At 41.3% G+C, this 17,339-nt stretch overlaps 1 protein-coding gene across 1 annotated transcript in view; it reads left to right on the top strand.

Annotated features, from left to right (window-relative positions):
* PAPPA2 (pappalysin 2) overlaps window positions 1–17,339 on the top strand; it is a 255,786-nt gene that overhangs the window by 211,194 nt on the left and 27,253 nt on the right. Inside the window, exon 20 of the mRNA XM_023640602.2 lies at window positions 7,903–7,974. Within this exon, the coding sequence (XP_023496370.2) occupies window positions 7,903–7,974 (72 nt within the window). The remainder of the gene's footprint in view (window positions 1–7,902; window positions 7,975–17,339) is intronic.

A 17,339-nucleotide genomic window follows, 5' to 3' on the forward strand; every position in this document is an offset into this window, starting at 1 on the left:
AGGATGAAAAGGGATGGATGAATTAGAAAAGTTGAAAATAAAACTGAAAACAGGGAGAGAATGACTAAGGAAACTGAGTAAGGAAAGAATTGCCTTTCCTCTCTTTATCTCCCACCCCTTCGAAACTCTGAAATCCTTCCTCTGGGCTCTGGTGTTCAAAGTCAGTCATGAGCAAGATCCAGTCATCTACAACCTCTTCCCTGGGCTGTCTGTTTGTTTTATGATCTGAGGGTACAGCTAAGCTATGTGGTGCTGGTCACAGTTTTCAATATTGTTATGGGTACTGTTGCTTTAGGGCCCTCCTGAGACTTGTGCCGTGTTTCTATGTGAAAACAAAATTAAGTAATTAAATTAGCTGCTTCCAACAATGTAGGGGAAGAATTGAGGTAACTCACAAAATGAGTCTCATCCTTACCTTTTAAGAATAATTTGTTCCTGAAAAAAAACCCTGAAGGTCAGAATTTCAAAAGTTGAAAAACATAATTAACAACATTTTTATTTGTTCCTGAACCCCTGAATCAATATTCTTTATGCCAAGGAAAACCAAGGAGTAATATAATAGTTAACATTAATTATCATAGAGTGGCAAAACAAGCAGTTTCCTGTGCTCTGTCAGCTCTTTCATAGATATTATGAAATTAAGGAGTATTGCTTACAAATAAAGCTTACATGGAATACTTCATTTTTAGGAAATTGAAACTTAATTGTAACAGAAAAACAAGAAAAAGAAGTCAATGGAAGCAATGGAAATGATGATGAGGTTATTGCTCTTGTGTTCTCGGCCATCAGAAATGAGTTTAGGCACCAACAGTAGATGCTTTCATGATGTCCACCATTTTGTGGTGCGCAGCATCTCGTGAGGGGTGCAAAATCTAATCTTGTCCTGGAATAAGAAAAAATGCCTTATAAACCAAAGCGGCTATATTAAATGAAACTCCCCATTGAGTAAAATTCTTAGAACTCACATTGATTTATCTTGAAGGTTGTTCCATATCTTCCTCGATCTTAATTTTATCGTCCTTAAGAATCACTTGGGCAGTTTGTAAAACAACCAGACTAGGTTCCATCCTTCAAAGAGGTTGGCGATGCCTTGGAATATGCATCTCCAACAAGCATCGCAGGTAATCCCATTGTATGTAATGCTTTGAGAAACGCTGCTATTACAAAAATAAAATACTGGCACCATAAATATTTTAAATACAAGCACACTTATTTGGAGTCTGGCTCATTTGTTTAGTAAATGGCCATTGCCTATTTCCTGCAAATCTCTGCTATCTACCATACTTCACAATACCTGTGTAGCTGGAAAGACTGCAGAGCAAATGAGTTAAATTGCATCATTTTCTCTAGTTTGCTTCCAATGACTTCATTCTTTGTAATAAAAATGATATCTTATACTTGGATAACACTTTATTGTCTTCAAAGTTATATGTATCTTATATAAATATATATATTTAAAATTTCATTTGAATCTTATCAAAACCTGGAAAACTAGGAAAGGAAGATTTTATTATCCTTGTTTTGCACATGAATTAGATATCATTGGGTGCTCTGCCCAAGGTTGCACAGCTAATGGGAAATGGAGAAAAATGTGCAACCAACTTTTCTGATTCCACTTTCAGTGTGATTCACCCTGAATCACCCTGTTTGCTGTAGTTTTCTTTTTTTTTTCTTTCCTGGTGTATGTTTGGGTTAGTTTGCCTATCAAATAGAAAAGAAGTCACTCGTCTCAACCACAAGAACCCCTCATTCCCGCCCTCTCCTTCCCTCCCCTTGAAGTCTAGCAAAAATAATCTGGAGAAATATTTCCTTATAATACTGCTTTTCCTTATTGTGAAAGAGTTTGTTTTTAAAGAACCATCGAGTATACTTTTTAGATGCCTACAGTGTATTTGCCTTTCTCTGGGGGTTCTACTGGCTTTTATTCCTGCAAATGATACCTGACTCCTGGAAGAATAGACTTTCCATTAAAGGAAGAATTTCAGAGCACTTAGGTAGCTTGGGGTTTTGACAAAAAAACTGCTCAAAGTAGCAACTGGCATAAAAGGAAAAGGGAGGTCCTCCTGGGTTCAAATACTGTGTGACCTCCCGCTTGGAGCCTCTCTACTCATCAGCAAAGGTGAAGGCAATGTTATCTGTCTTGCAGGCTTCTTATAGAAATTCAAAATAACACTTGTAAAATGTTTTGCACAGTTTCTAGCACATAGGTCTGAATTAAATAAAAATGAAATTTCAATTCACTTAGTACGAATCTTACCTTCAGAAATTCCCTTCATCTCTGAAAAGACATCATCCACTATTTCTAGGCCAAAGAAAATACTGTTCTGCACTTTGCTTGTTTGTATATGTGTGTAGACACAAATGTGTAGATCGTTTGTTTGTCTTTTTTCTACCACTTTTACAAACTGGGCTGGAAAGAGAATTAATGGCCATTCAGTATTTCCCATTGGAACACCTCTGACTAAAGAAACAATTTCTAACAGCTTTTGTTGTGAGAATGAGAAGAGAGTAAGGATGGAAATATACTGTTCTTTTTAAGTGTTTTAAGGGCAAGCTGGCTGTGGGAGACAATAGGAAGGGGTTTGAAATACCCAGCTGGACCCTCTGAGCCTCTGTTGTTGTAATGCTGCCTTCCTCCTTCACCTGTTACACACAGGGATCTAGAGCTTTCTATGGTGATGGCATCAGCAGAGAAATATCCCAATGGAAAGGAAGGACGCAGACACAAGTGCTTCTTGGCAGTTAAATAAATGCATGTCAGTCAAGGTGACTGAGCAGTGGGATCTGGCAACTGAGGCAGGCAGGAGATAGCAAACGCCAACTCAGTGCCGTTGCTCATGTGCCTTGGAGACCCAGAAACAAGGGCCTTCAGCCTGACCGCCCTCCTGCATCCCTGGGGCGGTACCTGGACACCTGAGAGTCTAGGGGGCCTGAGCTGAGGGTCTGGGAGGAGTTCCCCTCAGACTTTTGCTGGGAGTGCTTTGTGCTTTCCTCATCCTTGTTTTTCCTCTTCATTTTTCCTCCCTTTTTCTTCTTTTCTGTCATTCTAATGTCAATTCCCCACTAAACTGTAAGATTCTGGAGGATGGAAATGTCTTACCTTTCACTCTCAGTATCTCCTCAATGCATGACTCATTTCACCCATTGCTCAGCACATGGTTGCTGCGTGAAACCCAAGAGCCCCAAGAAGAGAATGGCTCCCACGTCCACAGAGCCATTTCTTAGGGCAAGCCTTTTGGTTTTTCCAGAAAGCCTACGTAAGGTTGAACTTTTATGATTGTCCTTAACCACTGTGCTGAAAGAGTATTTATTATATCTCGTGACTTTTCTATTTAAAATAGGAAAATTAATGTTTTGACCTACTTGTAAAGCAGTGGTCCCTCAGGAACCTGATTTCATGGAGAGAGGATTTTTTACACACAATGTGGCGATTGTTTGCATGTAAATGAGTTTTGTCTAAATTTTATTTGAATGTGTTTCCTTCTGAAGTACGAAAGCATTCATCATAACATCTCATTTCCTCCATTAGTCTGCTTCATAAATTCGTTTTTCGCAGACTGAACAATGCTTTTTCTCTCTTTTTTAAGTCTATCATAATTATGATTTAGTGAGGTCCAAATCAATGAGGTTTTTCTGTGGCTGTGCACGTTATGTTTGCAAAGATTCTCAGCGCTGTGTGGAATCCCTCTCTCAGCTCCCTAGTTCTTCCACAGAATTGCTCAGTCAAAACGAATCGTATAATTTCTGACTTTGTTTTCCCAGATTGGTCCCCAAGGGATTAATAATTTCTTAAATAAAAACAAAATGTCTTAAGAGAAAGAGAGAAGCGAGAAGGAAAAGAGAAGACAGCGCCCTGGAGGAGCCATAATTTCCCACTCTCACCCTCCCGGCTGTCTCCCCATCTCCTAATCCCTGCCCTTGCCCCCCAAATTGTCCTCTTGATGGGCACACTGTGGGTAACAGCTCCAGTGACACTTGTCACACATCAGTGGGAGAACAAATCCCTCAGACATGAGTCATGAAAAGGTCTTCTTTTTCATCAGTTTTAAGCCTGGACTTGTTCTCTCTCAGTTTGAATATGTCTCATGGCGTCAGGTCCCTCATCACTAGAGAAGAGAAGACAAGAGGGTCATGGAGGGCAGGGAAGAGGAACGGGAAAGCAAAGTGCAGGGTGACGGGCTGTAGTACAAATAAGTATGTAAACAATGCTGTATTTTATTTAGGGTTGCGTACATATATAGCAATAAGAAAATTATTGCAAACCTGGGCAGAAGCAGAACTTTGTGGTCTGATGTGATTAGCAGACCGTTCTGTCAAGTAACTATTCCTGATAAAAAACAATTGAGCAATTTTGCATTAGAGCTTAATGTTGGCTAACTATCAGCCTTGTGACCTTTAACCAGATGTTTAACTAGCAACAGATACATCCTAATAACCCTTCACTGGTCTTTCTTCCTCCCTCCCTCCCTTCTCTCTCTCTCTTTCTTTTTTTCCTCCCTTTGACCCTCCCTCTGTTCTTTCTTCTTTTCTTCCTTTTTTTTTTTTTTGCTAGCTTTTCAAAAATATTTAAATGGCGCAACCAAGAGGAAATCTTTAAATTGGTTTTGTCATGAACATTTTCCTTTTGGAAAGTTTAAAATGAATCCTTGGCACTTAGTTGTTCACAATCAATTCATCTGAGAAGTTGCTTGCTAATAGAATAATAGCAATAGTTGTAATCATATACAAATGTCTAGAAATAGTAATTTAAAAATTCAGAATAGTTATTACCAATATATATAGGCACCACAACTATAGGCACCACAAATTTGCCTGTAAAAGTTAGGACCTGGGGGCTGGCCCGGTGGCATAGTGGTTAAGTTTGGCATGGTCTGCTTCGGTGGCCAGGGTTCAGAGGTTTGGATCCTGGGCACAGTCTTACACCACTCATCAAGCCATGCTGTGGTGGCGACCCACACACCAAACAGAGGAAGACTGGCATGGATGTTAGCTCAGGGCATATCTTCCTCAGGAAAAAAAAATAAAAATAAGTAAAGTCAGGGCCTGGAAAACATTAGAAATTTTTCTCCAATTTTGATCAATAAGCAGTTCTTCAATTAATGGCATATGTGTATCTTTTCTTATGAGATGAATGACTTTCACAGGCCAGAAGATAAAGGAGAATCCTAGAGATTCAAAATCATATTTAGTGGTTGACAAATACTTATAAAACATCATCATCTCTCTCTCTCTCTCTAAGTCACTGAGATGAGATATATGAGTGGGAGACAGTTCCTATTCTCAAGGATTTTGCAATCTAGGAAAACATATAACACAGGTACCAGAAACTTTTGCAATTTTTATAGAGATTAAGGAGAGTTTCCAGTCTGAGTCAGTTTTAAGACTGAATTATAGAACATTAAAAAAATCCTTGAGGTATATCCATGCAATGAAATACTATGCAATCAAGAGAATGCAGCACCCCAGATACCATAAAATGAACAGAACCCCAACAAACATTGTGAACTGAAATAAAGTAAGACAATCAAACAAACACAACAGCAAACCAAAGTGCAAAATAAAATGATGGTATTCTATATTTATGTGATGAAATAGATGATTTTATACATCTATGTATGTATGTGCATAGAATATCTGTAATGATCCAAAAATAAATAAAAATAGGATGGAGAAAATTGGGTAGTTGGGGAACAAGAGTAGGAGCGAGATTGTGTATCGTTTTATGGCTTTCATATTTTATACTGTAAACATATCATCACAATAAAATAAAATTATATAAAAATACAAAGATGTAAAGAATAAGTTAGAAATATAGGAGAAAAGAGCATTGGAGGAAAAGAATTGAAAGTAAAGACAGGCTCTTTTCCTTTGTTTGTTTTTTTTTTTTTTTGCTTTGCAGTGTATTTTAAGAATTTCTAAAGTATTAGAAGACCAACACTCTTCCATTTATAAAAACGGTGGGTGGGGTTGAAGGTTTGGGGGTCATGAAAGAAGCAGATACATTCAGTTCAGAGTATTCTGGTGAGTTCCGGCTGAGGTCATCACGTGAGGGTGTCAAGGCCAAGTATCCCTTTATGTGGAGGAATTGACCTTTTCGAGACTACCTCCGCCAACAGACTTTGAGCTCTTTGAGGGCAGTGACTAGATTTGTGGATCTTCAAATCCCTCTTGCTCACTGGGGAATCTGGCTCATAGTGGGTGAGATAGGGATATGTTTGGTTTTAACTGAATGACTGATTAGAGTGGGGACGGGGATGGATATAGTGCCATAAGAAGGAGTTAAGTTGCCACATATTTGCATTTCACCGGGGACAAGTTATTACATTTTGTCATTACTATTATCTGGTGACAGCAACAAAGTGTAAAACATTGATATTTAAATAATAAAAGTCGTGACCATTGCTAAGTAGAGTTCTGGGGGAACTTGCTTTAAAACAGAAGCAAGAATCATTTCTAGGTAGCAGAGCCATTGTTTATATGCAAATGGTTCTGCTTACGTGGCTTTAAGCAGGAAAACAGCTCATTTTTTCAGTAGGCTGAACAGGCCAATTATACTTACCTTATATATTTGTATAATCTTCGATATTTTTGATAATCCTTTTTTCTTAGTGCAGTGATAACTTAAGCCAAGTCACCTTCTACATTATTACAGTATAGAGTTTTGAATATCAAAATTTGCTAGGATTTATAGTATTTATTTCCCCTTAAGGGAAGCTGTGAAGGAGGAGTTTTGGTTCATAGGAGCATAACTCCAGAAAAATATTGCAGATTCCTATTTTCATAAGAGACTATGAGGCATATATTCATATATCTGTATATTAATATATGCAAATGTCTCCCATATGATTATTGCATAGTGTTAGCATTCTAGAATGTATAATTTTCAATTACTGGAGGTGCTTTCTTGTGTAAAGCTCATATCTCACCATGTATTATTTTTCTTCCAATTGCACTAGATTCCTATCGTACTGAATTAAAATATGAGCATGAAAGCCTGCATATAGGTGGGTTGGTTGCAGGCCATGGAGAAAATCTCCTTTTCTCTTTGAACCTCCTATGGGACCTTCTCTTCCTGAAGTGGATCTTTTTTAAATTTTAAAATACTAAAATTAAAAGGAGAAAGCTCAGTGAAATTGAATTATTAATATTTAACAAAGAGTGGATGATTATTTGTTTAAATGTGCGTCTGGAAATGGCCATTGGGAATGAGACAGTCAGCAGTGTTTTAACATGAACGTGTTTTCACTCTCGCCAGCTTAATGTTGGTGCCATTTTGAGTCCCGCTGGTTTCATATTGACCCTGTTTGTCCAGGGCGTAAAGACCCTCTTCTGTTTCCCACAAGGAGGGGGCAAATGTGCTAACAAGAGTTGCAGAGGGTGCAGTCAGGCCTCCAATCCTTGCTTGGGCGCTCACGTTTTGTGAACTAGGATTCCTGAGATCCGTTTTTAGTTCAAGATTCTTCTTATGAACTTATATTTCTCAGCCTTTAAAGATCCATGGTTCTTCCTGATCAACACAGCCATCTCACAATTTCTCATATTGTTATTTAATATTTCAAAACAAATGGAACCAGTATTATTCCTAGACCCAAATTAAACTCATTATAATATTGAGGATGCTGTTTTTAATCATACCTACTCCACTCTGGAAATTTTGATACCTTGGGGTGGATGAAGGAGGATGAAGAAGATGAAAAATTCCCTCCACTGAGAGTCTACCTTGGCGCCATTAGCAGGTCCACAGGAAAGGCCAGACAGCAGCCTTAGCCCTCTTTACGGGGCACAGTCGGGGTCTCACTACTCAGGGAATGGGGTTGGGCTGATGGGGTAAGCTCAAGATTTGCCCCTTCTCTCATTGACCAGGTGTCTTTTGTTTTCTGTTCTTTCCATCTTCCCCTTCAGAGCATCATGTGCACTGGGCGGCGACAATGGCACCCAGACCCCTTCCTGGTCCACTGCATCCAGGCGTGTGAGGTAAGCTGCTGCTCCTTCCCCAAACCCAGACCAGAGTTCTCTTAACTCATGGGGACTTGAGTCCTTCTGGTTCACGATCTCACCCCTTCCTCACTCCTACACCCTTTGTTTAATCTCTTAAATTTAGCTCCAGAATCTCAAAATCACAAACATTAGACTTTCTGATTTTGGCTTTTTTTTTTAGCAAAATCTCCAGGGCTCCATTTTAAATGACTTAATAAAAAATAAGTTAAAAGCAAGTCAGAATTATTTATGGTTTTGGGATTCTCTAACTGGGCCTCACTTGTGCTTAGTTAAATCAGGGTTTTGCAGATCGATGGCCCACAGACAGGTTTGTTTGGCCAGCAATGTCTAAAAACAATTTTGTTTTGGTTACCAATGTTTGAAAATTGGGATTTTCACATAAAATTCATACGTCTCTGTGTAACATTACACACACACGTATTCCAAAGAAAAATAAATATAAAAACTCTTTGTGCAAAGATTTTTTCTCTCGAAAAACAAGAATATCTGGCAACCATGACAACAACTAGCAGGATCTGAGTGGCAGCCATGGCCTCAGAAGGGCCGCTTCTCTCGAGTTCAGTGTGGTCCTCACCTCTCCCTTTGGCTTCCTACCCAGTGGGCTTCCCTTGTTTATGCCAACTGCCTTTTCAACCTCTGAGGTAGACCTGTAGTTCACTGTTGATGAACCCAAACTAGAGCGTTACCACCTCAAGGAATCCTGTTCACTTCTTCACACCAGAGGTTCCCCCAGCAGTAGAGGACTTAGGGTGCTGTGAATTCCTGAGCTAGGTTGACAAGAGCTATTGCAAGGAATAGTCAACCATGAAGCCGAGCCTTGGTAATGGAAGATGACCCAGGAATTCTGACACGGGGAGGGGGCTACACACACACACACACACACACACACACTCTCTCTATTTAAGCCCTCTCACCCTAGAAATAGCCAGTGACAAATACAAATTTTTCAGTCTCAGTCACAACAGGTTTTGTCATGCAAATCTCTCACTGGAAGTAATTAAGCCACTTAGCAGCAATCCTTGGGTCATTCTGGCTGCTCCTTGTGTGCTAGAGAGAGCTAACAGCCTGGACTTCCAACACCCTCCCCCCTCAACACACCCAACCCACATGCATGTGAGTCCCTCCGTTCTTCTGTATCTCTGTTTCTCTTGATCTAATTCTGGGAAACTGGGATCTACACGAGGCCCACGAGGGGGAAAGGGTGGGGTTTGAGACAAAAGGGAAAACTGGGTGGGGAAATGATACCAATAAAATAGCATTGGGAGAGTGCGTCAGGAAAAATGCTAGCATGGAATGTGCTTTGTTACATGTGGGCCAACAAAACAGCTCATCTTCTACCATCATTAGAAAAACAGATGGCAGTGAGGTGGGGAGGAGGGGAGTGACTCATCCACTGGGCAGAAGGTAAAAAGAGGGAAGAGGAGGCCAGGGAAGGAGGGAGATAAACAGACAGAAGACTGGGGAGCTGGGAAGAGATCAAAGGGATCCTGAGAATTCCCTTCTGCTGCCTCTATGCAAGATCACAAGAGGGAGGGTGGATGACAGGGCTTGGAGCTGGCTTCGGTGTTTCCCGGAAGGTTACAACACAGAGCTTTCCCCGTTTGTCCTCCCCTCCTCACTGCCCCCCAGCACATCCCCTGGATGCCTTATCCAGAGCCTCCTAGGCTTCTCTCTGTCCCTTTATTGATTCCACAAGAAACAAAACTCCATTCCTTCTTCTGAGTCCCCTGCCCGACTGCCACCACGCACAGCTATGCCTTAATCACCTGACGGCTGTTGATACCCCAGCTCCAGTGGTTCTCAAAGTGTGGCCCCTGGACCAGCAAACCGCATCTCCTGGGAACCTGTTGGAAAGGCACATCCTCAGGCCCCATCCCAGATGTACTGAATCAGAGACTCTGGGTGTGGGGCCCAGCAATCTGTGCTTTAACAAGGCCTCCAGGGGATTCTGAAGACTGCTAAAGTTTGAGAACCAGTGCTGGCCACTCTGGGAGCAGGCAAGAAAGCTCCCAGCCTGTGGATCCCTAATGTGAAGCTACCTTTGTCCAGGACTAATTCTAACTAACATTATTGACATTCTGTTTATTTCTGCAATGTTTCCTGATACTCTCTGGGTAGGACAAGGTTTCAAAGGACAAGATTTTGCTCCAGCAGAGGCTAGAAAAGAAAAAACCACTTAGAGGAGTGGAAGGAAGAAGCAAAGAAAAATGAGAATCAATATTCATAGGAAAGGAAAGGGAATTGCACAGGGAGGGAGACAGATCAACAGCTCTGAAGAAACAAGTAACAAGAAAGGCCGAGAGGGAGAGGGAGAATGAGAAAGAAAAGACAAGAGAAGCTGGGACTGGCATGTTCAAGGGGCATTGGCAGACACGTAGTTCTTTACTGGAAAAAGTCAGCTAAATATCTCAGGGAGAACTGAACAGAGTCAAAGACAGACGGAGGGAAAACAGACCCAGAGGCAAGATAAATCAAAGAGGGCTAGGTGGGTGAGAGGAAGTTTTCAAAACTCTAGCACAGAAATCTGAGCTCAAATTAGACACTTCGCTTCCCCAGTATCTAAAAAGGGCTTTCTTTTTTTGCGTTCCAATACTGAATGTTATTGTAAGATGTTCCTTTTAGACATTCAGCCTTATAAAAGTGGAACACTTCATTCTTTATATCTCTCAGGCAGCCCAAGGCCATGCATTCGTCCCCTCACTGGTGAGCCCTGGTCTCGCTTCATGTCACTTCTGCGCCTTTGATTGTGTCATATCCCCTTTGCCACAGATGTCAAGCTTTCAATCCTCCACTCTTCTATGCCTCTCACATTCTTTAAGACACAGCTCTAAGATTTTGTCTAAAAAATTTTGTGTAAATAATACCATCTTCTCCTTGTCACTTATGTTCCCATTGTCTCAGCAAGGACATGTGTGTACCGCGTATCTACAGTTCAAACTTGTTCATACATTAAATTCTGTTTTTCTAGTTATTTCTCAGGTTTGGCCTTCTTGACCTGAACACTTGTATTTTCTATTTCTTTTGTAAGTTGCAGATGGGAAAGGAATGGCAGCTTGGTTGGTGCAAAGGTTTTGGGGTCAAACAAATGTAGATTCAAATCCTGAGTGAGCTGAGTGGTGTGACCCCTAGTGTCTTAATCTGTGTTGGGAAGTGGGGGCAACAAAGTACTTTTTGGAGGACTTGTGATGAGGGATTAACGTGATAATGTACATTAAGCATTTAAGTGTCGTGCCATGCCTGGTCCCTCATAGTTGCTTATAGAGTGGTGGCATTTGTTGTGAACTGTTAGCCACTTTGTGAATGCTTACTGAATGAGTAAAGCAGAAAGCAGGAGGCAAAGCTGCTGGTGTGGCCTCAGCATGATTAGGTACAAACTCTGAGCAGGGGAAAAGGGAAAGAACAAGAGAAGAAAGGGGCAACAGGCCGTTCCCGTGGATACCCACTGAGAGCCGTAATTCACAAATCACTTGGAGACAACTACTGTGTCCAGTCAGTCACCAGGTCAGTCAGTCACCAGATCATTGTATGAGTAGCTCTATTCATTCCTACTGTTGCACCCCTAGTTGGAGCCTCAGCATTTCTCACCTGGGCTGTTGCGTTGGTCTCCTAATTGTTGTCCCTACTCCCAGACCTGTGCCCATTAAAATTACAGACAAGCATACAAATAGTCTATGAAAACTGTGTAGAAAACAAATATTTACTCTGCCAAATGCTTGTCCAATAAAGTATATTTTTTTTCCCCAACACAGAGAGAGAAAGAGAGAGGGAAGAAGAGAGAGGAGGTTTTCCTCATTTAGGGGTAATAATTGAAGTGAGTGTTGACTGCCTCTATGAACACTATGATACAGTCAGATCATGTAAGTGTTATCTTCTTTGTCTTTTTTTCCTTCTTTCTTTCCTTCCTTTCTCTTTCATAAAGTCTTATTTATTAATTCTGCCAAAGTCCACAGTCCTAGGTTCCACTTAAATTAAGAACATCTTGTTGTCTAGGGAATGCAACTGGGAATAAAGACCACACTTACAGCCTCCTTTTGAATAGAAATGATTAATTTTCTCCCTGCAAGATGATTAAAATTGAGTGCCATTGATCTCCGTTGTGGCTCTGCTTTTCTATGAGCATGTATTTCTTGAAAGTTCATCCTCTTCTTCCCAGCAGCCTCCATTGTGGATTACAGCGTCTGAGATTCTCTCTTCAACCCCTTGCTTGTTCTTGTAGTTGTACACTTTCTTTTTTGAAAGGGGAGCTTCCGAGAGGGACAGAGGCAGGCTGATATGAGAAGAATTAGGTCTAAATTCTGCCTCTACACTTGTTAGCTATGTGTAGTATCTATCTGGCTTTCTCTCAGAACTCCTGTGAGAATCGAGTGAAATAACTGATGTTAGGTGTTATATAAATTGCCAAATAACATAACATGTTAGTAGTGATACTCCCTAAGGAACAATATACATGACTGTGTGGGGACAGGGTCCTATTGAAACAATATATATGTATGTTAAGAATTGGGGCCAGCCCAGTGGCATAGTGGTTAAGTTCACATGTTCCGCTTTGCTGGCCAGGGGTTCTCCAGTTCAGATCCCGGGTGTGGACCTACACACTGCTTGTCAAGCCGTGCTGTGGCAGGCGTCCCACATATAAAGTAGAGAAAGATTTTTGCAGATGTTAGCTCAGGTCCAGTCTTCCTCAGCAAAAAGAGGAGGATTGGCAGCAGATGTTAGTTCAGGGATAATCTTCCTCAAAAAAAAAGAATCAAGATACAATTCCCCTATACCCAGTTTACATCTTTATGAGTATTATATACTGCAAGTAGCCATGGCTAATTGATGTTCTTGAGGCTTCCAATAAAAGTGAGAAAGCCTTTCAAGATTTGGGGAAAATTTCAAGTAAGTCTCTCTGGGCATTAGCTGCCATTTCTCCTGTAAATTCTTATACATACCCTTATAAATGCCTATCATCTCACCTATCACATTTTTTTCTGATAAGATTATCTGAAGGGTCCATCCTTCCAACAGTCTGGAAGCTCTCACATGGTAGAATGTGTGTTTTGTTCACTTTTGTGTCTCTTTGAAAAACACAGGCCTCATTCTTCAGTGATGTCTACTTCTACTCCCCTAGAGACAGGGACAGAGAATTCAAGGGAGCACTTTTACTTTGAGAGTCTTACACTGGAAAAGGTTGGATCAGTCTTCTGAGAAGTAGCACTGTGGAAGTAAAGGTAGAGAAGGAATAGAAGGAGAAGCAGATAATAAAAACCCTGGCATGCCTGGAATGGGAAGGCCAAGCAGCAGACCCAGTGAGGGCGGCATGGAGGAGCGAAGGAGAGCTGTCTGCTGTCTGGGGTTGGGAGGCGGGCTTGAACCTCAGTTCCATCCTTATTAATGTTTCCTTGGGCAAGTCAGCTAACTTCTCTGAATTTAAGTTTCCTGAGCTTTAAAATTAGATGGATAAAATTTATCATTTAAACTTGTTGTCAGATACCAGGTTCAGAAAGCTGTGGAGATCCACCCATGGGGTTGTGGTCTGGGGCCTTCAGAGAGGCCACACTTTGGTAGAGTGCAGGTCATGCTAATTTTTTAGGAATAACAGCCAACCTTCTCGTGTTTCTGGGAGTTTTTGCCTTTTACATAGATTTCGATCCTGGTATAACCATGGGTCCTTCTCTTCAAGGGCCCCTGGTCAGATTTGTGCCTTGGTTAAACTTGACTTCTTAATCCCTGGCTGGGTTGCATTTTGGAAATCTGTTGGCACTATCCTGCTTTTGATATCAGTCCAAGATCAGTCCTGCTTTTGGTTTTACTACTTCCATCCTGGCACTAGCTGGCAAGAGAAAAATCAGACTAAGATAGGATAGATATGAGAGTCAGAATGTGATAAAGGATGTGCAAGTAGCTGTTGTAGGAATATTCGATAAACATTAATTGAGCATATGATAAACAATTGAATTTTATTTATCAGTAAAACTCAGTGACTTCTGTTGCTTAAAGCAAAAGTCAGGCTTTTTCTTACTATGTATCTTCATAAGACAGTGACAAGCAATGCATATATATGTACATATACATTGAGAGGGTGAGAGACCAAGCTGATCTGAAGGAAGATTTGGTAAAGGATTGCTTGATAAGACTTTTTGAGCCTCTATATAATCATTTTGATGTTCTCGAAGGAATGAGACGCCTCTAGCAGACTGAAGGAAAAGCCATGTAGTATATACCATTTTAAAAGAAAAAGAAATTGCATAATAAAGGCCACATGCCTGTAAGTTTGGTTTTTCTTCTAGAAAGAGTTCTAGGACAAATTTCTCTAAGTCCTGTAATTTATAAGGAACATGCTCTTCTTTATGGATTTCATGTTCTGTGACAGGATGATTAGTCAAAGAGATAAAGGAGAAATCGCTTCTTAAGTTTAGGAGATGTGTCATTCTAGTTCAAATGATATACTGCTAATTCAAGAAGGCAGCTGAGGAGTTGACCTCATGATGGATGATTACTGCAGATTGTGCTGGACTGGAGTGACCCATCCAGTGGAATGCTCATGACTTGTTCTGGCTATACTTTGTCTTGACTCATTTCACACCAGCAATGAGCAATGAACTTGGCTGGTAGTTCTTTTATGAATGTACTTAAGAATTACCTGAGGTGCTTATTTAAAAATGCAGATTCAGGGCTGGCCCAGTGCTGTAGTGTTGCGTTTGTGCACCCTGCTCCAGAGGCCCAGCGTTCACAGATTTGGATCCCGGGCGTGGACTTGCACACCGCTCATCAAGCCATGCAGTGGTGGCGTCCCACGTAGAAAAAATAGAGGAAGATTAGCAACAGATGTTAGCTCAGGGCAAATCTTCCTCACACACACACACAAAATTTGCAGATTCTTAGGTTCTGCCTCTCCCTCCCAATTTTGACACATCAAGTCTGGTGTGAAGTCTGAGAATTTGCTTTTTTAACACATTTGCCAGGTGCTTCTAGTGCAGGTGGTCCACAACTGCACTTTGACAGACACTGGGCAGGGATGAGTTAATAAACTCACAGATAATTGTATAAGCAGCACCCAGCTTGCATCGTGGGAGAAAAGGGTCCATCTTCCACTAGTTCTTGAGTAAATGAAGAAATCACCTGAAATAGAATAAAGTTGAGAAAGGTCAAAGATAGAGGTAAAAATATCTGGCAGGCTGAAAACATCAATAAAACTGAAATCCTTATAAGCCAGAGAAGACTGGATTGTTTTAAACTTATAGTTAATTTTTTAAAAAAAATTAGAGCTCATCATGGGCAAACAGCAGCATGCCTTTGTTCTTAAAACAAGCCACATGCAAATAAGAGTAAGTGCAACCAACAGAAAACCCGAGTGTTTCACTGTCTTGTCATTATTCTCCCCGTTGATCTGATCCTATGTTCTCGTTAGGTCCAGCTTCCATAGCTGTTAGAAAATACAGAACATGTTGAAGGTAACAAAAATAATGTCAAAGGCTTGATAGTAATACTTTTGGGGAAAAATCAAAAGAACTGGAATTTTTAAGCCTAAGAAGAAAAGGATAAAGATTGATGTGGGAAATATTTTCACGTAGCAAATGTTGTACGTGGAGAAGAGTTAACAGTCACCATCCCACAATAAGAACAGAACAGAAAATGAGCTTAAAAAACTGAATGAACTATTGAAAGTAAATCTGTGTCAGAGTAACTTGAAAGTGTGAGGCTTGATACAAGTCTATGCAGGGAAGCGTTTAAAAGGCATATTAGTCTTTGGAGCATTTTAAAGGATTGTATATTGTCCTCCGTGTGACGCAGTTAAATATTTTGCTGTCTCCAACACAGAAGATGGTTTGGTCATCTCCTTCCCTGTAAACCTAGCACACCATGGATTTAAATGTAAATATATTTGTGTTTTCTTAAAACAGCCGTAGAGATATTTTTATGTATCATTACCATAGAGTACTACCTTGATAGGAATTTGTACAGGAGGGAATTGGAAGTGGGAAGACCATGTGAGGAGGCCTTGGGGACACACGTGGCTTCAGCAGAGTGGCTGCATTTACTTAAATGTAGGTGGGCAGTATACTGATTTTACGCATTTAGTAGTTGATACCAACAGCACTTCCATCACTAATTCATTCCATCTGGCACGCCATTCTTTGGATTCTTTCTTCTATGATATCTTGGACTTCTGTCTCCCTCCTTTTTATTATTTATATTCCAGATGGTAGCCCTGTTAGCTGTGTCTGGGACATGGGCTTCTCAGTCGCTCATGGGCACTGCCTGGGTTTACTGCTGTAAAGCTACGTGATGCAGGGACCAATATATAATTCAGGAGGTGGAAATTCAGGAGGCATGAAATTCAAGTTTTTCTGGTACTTTTTTTCTTGCTCGGAGTTGGAGCCTAGAAGGGGTAAAGAGAAGCTGAAGTCAGACTAAAAGGTCCCATTCTAGGGGATGTGCTTTACACTGGGGTGCAGGATGCCTGCACACAGATCTGAATGAGATGATCAGAGGCGAAGGGTGGGAGAAGGTCATGCCAAGGAATAGTGGTAATTTTGGGCCTCAGCATGACGTGGGGCCCTGGTGGAGGAAAGGCTTTGCTGCGTGTTCAGATTTTTTTCCTCTTGTTTTTTAAGACAAGCTGTGTCTCTGTATATATACACACACACCCCTAAATCAGTTTTACAGTTCTTCGTATTTGACCATATGAGGCTCCACTGCAGGGTGGCAAACCTATCAGCACAATCGTGAATTAGATTAGATCTTTAAAATTATATGAAATTAGATTTAGCTCTTTATTCCAAAAGGTGAAATGAAACATGGGCGTGTCTGGGAGACTCCAGTGAAGAAGTCCCACGTTCCCTGTGGCAGTTCCACTGGGCTCAGGCCCTCCTGCAGGAAAGCAGGGGGGAGATTTCAAGACCTAAGTGAGTCAGGCAGTTCTGTATGTCCGCCATCGAGCTCTCTGAGATTCACGGCCCCCAAGCCAGAGCAGTGAGACTTGGTCCTGCAAAGAACCAGAATGGGCGAGGGCGGCTGTGGTCCTGACCAGCGGCACCAGCTGACCTGGAAACTGGTTAGAAATGCAGACTCTCAGGCCCCACGCTGGACTGCTGGGTTAGAAACTCTGGGGCCGGGGCCGGGCAATCAGTTGTACTGAGCCCCTGGATGGTTCTGATGCCCCGTCAGGTTTGAGACCTGCTGGTCCAGAGTTCGAGGAAAATAGTCCAATAGTGACGGTCGTGAGGGACCTGAACACACCAATACTCAGATCCCTTACCTGGCTGCACGTCTCCCTCCTTTCTCTTCCCCTCCGCTTCATAGTGAAACCTGGCTAGCCATTCTTTTCTCATTTCTATCTATAAGGTTTTTCTCTA

Source organism: Equus caballus, chromosome 5 (genome assembly GCF_041296265.1).
Source record: "Equus caballus isolate H_3958 breed thoroughbred chromosome 5, TB-T2T, whole genome shotgun sequence".
Lineage (NCBI taxonomy): Eukaryota > Metazoa > Chordata > Mammalia > Perissodactyla > Equidae > Equus > Equus caballus.